Source organism: Parasteatoda tepidariorum, chromosome 5, assembly GCF_043381705.1.
Source record: "Parasteatoda tepidariorum isolate YZ-2023 chromosome 5, CAS_Ptep_4.0, whole genome shotgun sequence".
Classification (NCBI taxonomy): Eukaryota; Metazoa; Arthropoda; class Arachnida; order Araneae; family Theridiidae; genus Parasteatoda; species Parasteatoda tepidariorum.
This window is the reverse complement of record NC_092208.1, coordinates 270,789-276,129: the sequence shown is the minus strand read 5'-3', so window position 1 is coordinate 276,129 and position 5,341 is coordinate 270,789. Positions and strand designations below refer to the sequence as shown.

General features: G+C 30.0%; 1 protein-coding gene across 1 annotated transcript in view; it reads left to right on the top strand.

Annotated features, from left to right (window-relative positions):
- Window positions 1–1,208: 1,208 nt before the first annotated feature.
- The window catches only part of LOC139424824 (FH1/FH2 domain-containing protein 3-like), a gene marked incomplete at its 5' end in the record, with an annotated part of 19,753 nt that continues 15,620 nt past the window's right edge, over window positions 1,209–5,341 (top strand). Inside the window, 3 exon segments of the mRNA XM_071180914.1 lie at window positions 1,209–1,370; window positions 3,852–3,967; window positions 5,019–5,093. Coding sequence (XP_071037015.1) covers window positions 1,305–1,370; window positions 3,852–3,967; window positions 5,019–5,093 — 257 coding nt within the window.

Sequence of the window (5,341 nt, the reverse complement as noted above, 5' to 3'; positions counted from 1 at the left end):
GACAAGCATCATTGATTTTGGAAAGTATTTAGGTTCGGAAATTTTGAATGCCATAACACCTGGCAGAAATTCTGGATGATGCTTAGAAAGCCAGCTTTGTGCTAATTGCTCCTGCTTATCATTTAAAAGTTGTCCCCATGTTTTGGGATCTATGATGTATGCTAATAAATGAGGTGGCTGAACTGCCTGATGGAATCTTTTTACAAAATTTCATCTGGCTTTAGGGTTCTAATTCATCTCATGATAGTAAGTTAATCATTATTTCAACAGCATCTGAAAGTGTTTTCTGTTTGAAGCTTATTTAAAGTTTCCGAACTAATTGATAACTATTGTTCCAAATTGATAGCTTCTTAGTAAAGCCCAACATTATTTAATATTTTTGATATATTTTTGTTAAATTTATTGTGATGTTCAAGAGCAGTCCCACTTTATTTATAGTAATTATTGGCAAATTTTTTTACACAGTCACAATATTAACTTCATCTAGTATCATTTGGTAATTGGGGCATTAAGCTTTTTTTTTTCATTTGCCCATGCATGGGCTTGATGCACATTTCTAAAATATTTGTTAACTTCCACGATACTTCTTTTTCAACCAAATTTAAAAAACCCACCTAGCGTTCCAAGTAGGTTTTTCAAGGTGGCCCACCCAATAAAACCCGGGCGGTTTTTTCCAAAGTGGGCCCACTTGGCGAACCCTGGTATATATATAGTACTAATGGAATTTATGGGGTCTCGTACTTATAATCCTTAATTCCGCTGTATGTTTTGTACAGCTATGAATATTTTATCTTGGCCTAGTAAGCAGTATGATCACCATCATTTTTTCAAATGTATCTTTCTCGGATTGAAGAAATAATGTCAAGAGAAATCCTAATTTGACATTAGCTTAAGAAAATTTATGTTTAGTAATTATGAATTTTACTTAGGACTTTTTTTTAACACACTCTTCATGTTAAAGCGCAAGATTAATTTTCTATAATTTTGTTAATTATTGAAGATCATGAAGATACTTTTTCCCCATCCTTATGAGGAATGAAAGTTGTCCTTGTTAAAATTTTGTACGTCGAAATTTTTTTTTCTCTACCACAGTCCAGACAGGACATATTCAAAATTGCAAATAGATGCTGGTTCTAACCAATTGTTGTCTCTAGATTCTTCATTAATCTAGTTTAATTGTTTTATATTAATAGAAAATGTTGTTTCAGATTAAAGGTTTTCACATTGAGTACTTGTCCAAAGTTCCTGAAGTCAAAGACACAGTACAGAAACACACTCTGCTGCATCATTTGTGCCATATTGTGATGGAAAAGTTTCCTAAATCCAGTGATCTCTACTCAGAAATAGGATCTGTCACAAGAGCTTCCAAAGTATGTCTCTCTCCTTAACTAACAAACTCTTAATATTTTAATGAATATATCCATTATAGTCAGGGATGGGATTTTGGATGCCGTAAACTAGTTTTGAACTGGACACGTGGGTTTTACTGTCTTAAACTGGATAAATCTGTCTTAAAGTGTCCAAAACCTTGAACTTCAGTAAAAGGTAAAAATTCTATAGGTGTAACCATTGTACACATAATAATTACATGTATCAATAAATATTTGATATTTTTTATACAATTTACTATAACTTATTAAAAGAAAATAATATAATATAATAGGAAAAGGTTTATAATTTTTGAAGCTCTGCAATTCATTGAACAACAAAAGTGAATACCTAATCCTTTAAAAATAAATATGCTTTTAATACTGATAAATAATGTTTTTGCACAAGGATAAATAATGCAATATTAAAAAATAATAATAATTTTTTTAAAAAAATACTAAATTTGTTTAAAAATTAACCTTTTATTTTTCACAATATTTTTTTAAAAAAATTCTTTTTGAACATAAATATATTAGTTTAAATTGGAAATACGAAATAACTGGAAAATGTATTAACAGTTTTGAAGGGCATAACATCAGTTTCAGTTACTGACACGGATGATGTATCACCAATATGCTAAATGAATTGAACATGAATGAAATAAAAGTATTCTTGAATAGTACTGTAGATAAATAAACCTGTTTATGTCTAACCAAGCACTTAGTCCCTAATAGCTTAACCTGTATGGCAAGGTCAAACTTCAGTTATGTACTGTTGAAGGAGATGACCCATTGAACTTGATTACTGATAACTTTGTTTAATGTTTAAATTGAAGAGTCAAACAATATTAATTAAACATTATACTCTTAAAAACAAATATTCTCTAGTAGATTTAATTATCAATATGTTATTAGCTCTATGTTTATTTTACCTTTTAAATATTGTTCAGATAAAATTGTGACATAATTTGAGTAAAAGGCTTTTGGACAGTTTTGGACAGGACGGCTTAAACCAGGGTTTAAGCCGTGGATTAATCCATTCTGTCCTAAACCTTGCCAACCCCGATTATAGTAGTACCTGTTTAAAGCAGGGTTGACTAAAATGTGATTCTTTACAACTATTTTCGAGATGAGGTGACTATAGCAACTTTTTTTTTTGCCCGAAAATGCTAAAAAAAGCAGCTATTTTCAGGAAAAGGAGACTATTGGGTGACTTTTCTGTATAGCTCTGCTTTTTGGCATAAATTAGGTTGGAAACCTGTGGCCCGCTTGAGCTTCTGAACACAATGATATCTTTTCTTTAAAAAAAAAAGAAAGGAAGGAAAAAAATTCACAATTTAAAATTGCAAATTTGAATCATCACTTTTTAATTTGCACAGATTCCATTGTAAGTCTATTTTGTTTCTCAATCGCCTTTACAACTGTTATTGCTTCAAAATTCCACATGATTTCAAAAAACCCAATGCCATATTACAATGTGGGAATTTCAAATTTGAGTAATTAAAATACATATATATATTTGCTAAATTAATTATTGATAAAAAGGAACATTTTCTTAGAAAAAGTACATTTTTCTTAATGAAAAAAAATTTTTTTTGAATGAATTCTAGTACCTAAAAGTATTTAATTTTCTGCAAATATACTAATTTTTTTGATGTAAAATTTTGTGCTAGAACATTAACGTTTATATAAAAATTATCTAATTTGCCGGCAACTATTTTGTTCTCTTTTTTTTGTGGCAACCCTGTTAAAGCCAACTATCATCCCTTAAAACTTCGCAAATATTATGTGCTAGTAGTTTGTTTGATAGGGGCTCGAGTTATACCCCAAGAGTTGGAAGATTAAGAGTTATACCAAAGATCAGAGAAAGACTGTTATATATATATATATATATATATTTGCATATCACTAATCAGTTAACATTTGACAACTTTTTGAAGCATATACAGACATTTTACTTGTAAAATCTTGCTGAAAAGCAAAACTTTATATTTTTAATTAATAATAACTAAAAATGCCAGAAATAACTATTTTAAATATGCCCCAGGCAGTTTGAAGTTCATAGAATTTCATTTTGTTGTTCAACCTAAAGAAAGATAATTCTGCATAATAGTATTAAAGAATACCAAGGTAGCTTAGTTTCTCTAATAATGAGGCAATTAATTGTGGCAGTTATGTAATTGAGTCTACATATGGATTTAATGTATAAAGTCTGCCTTTATGACTGTTTCATGTCAAGTTGTTATTAAATATTAGTTTGAGAGCACATGCAGAGAAATCATTCGGTTTTGCAAGGCACTCTGCAAAACTTTTTGCTGTACCCTCCTAGAAAAAATCAAAGATTTTTCATCTTATTGATATAAAATCTATTGTACAACTATTTCCCCCCCAATTTCATTCCTAAGGACTCTGTTTGTTTTCATGAAGCTCCGACAACTTTCTTTAATTTGATGGTTTACTTTTTTTTCCTCTCTCCTTCATTAGATTGATTATGGTGAGGTGACAAAAAGTCTTAATAAAATGGAGAGTGAGTGCAAAGCATCATGGGATTATTTAAAAGCTATACTGAAACATGACTGCAACATTACTATGAAAGTAAGGTAAGTCTCAATGAAAAGCTTCAAATGAATAGTTTCAGAGAATTTAATGTTTCAATTCTGTTAGTAACTTGTTGATTAATTTTTATTTAATGAGTTTTTTATGATCGCAATTTTTGCTTTACTACTTGACTCAGAAGTATGGCTGTCTTCTGGGTCCAAATTTGCAATTAGAAAGATTATTGTCTCACGTCTGCAGAGATGCCAACTTGATCCGGACAGCAAATATATATTTTAAAGTGGTTGTTAATCAATTGTGATTCTTGGTTTAATAAATTCAATTTAGTAGATTTTTATCCACCACTATTTCTAAATAATTTGTATGCTTATATAATTCACCACTTTATATAGTACTATACCTTTTAAAAAGCAATCAAAAATAGTCAAATATTTGCAAACTTTGCTTTGTAGTTATTTACCGTTTTTTTTTTTTAATTATTTTGGTGTGTCCGGAGCAGTTGGCATCTCTGCTTCTAATGTTAACACATAGAAATCCATTTTCTACTCAACCACTGGTACATAATATAGCAGGGGGCTCATAAAAAGAAATACAAGTTGTTACTGTGGAAAAAAAACTTATTATTATTTTATTTTTATGAAAAATGATAATTCTATCAATAAATTTAAAAAAAAAAGCGTGTTGAGAAATTAAATTATTAAGAGTGGTAGATTTGAATGAATATGTGAGTATAGTCTGCGGAATTCGTATCAACAAGTCATCGCTGGGATTTGAACCCGGTTCACCTCGTGGGAAGGCTAACGCTCTATCCCCTGAGCCATCACTACTCAGTGCTACTCATCATAAAAAATATAGCCCAGTGTAAGTAAGCCAACAACTAGTTTTATCTAAGTCTGTTTATCCCCGATTCTGATATTGCTAACAGATTCACACAGATTGCTAAGTTAACAGATTGTTAATAGAAACATGAATCACAGTTTTTTTTTAAACTATTGTTGTTCTTACATTAGTTTTTGAATAGAAAAAAAGAGAAAGATAAATTTTTTTTAAATTCTAAATGCATAATTTATTTACATATATTTTTTTCTTCCCTAGAACAACAGAATTTCTCTCAGATTGTGCTGAAAGGATAATAGTTTTGAAAGTTATTCACAGAAGAATGATAAATAGGTGAGGATCAATTGGAAAATTTCATTTTAAGAAGAACTTGTGTTTTTTTTTATTGTACAGTAGAGAACCAATTATCCGGGATGCTCGGGACCATCGCTATCCCGGATATCTAAATTTCCCGGTTTTCTGAATCGACCAAAAAGTGTCGTTAATCGATGTTTTATCGAACCCGAAGTACAAGGAAAAAGTGTAATGCATAAAGTAAGAGAAAAAAGAAAGGTACTCCTAACTTTAAAAAGAAAAAAAAA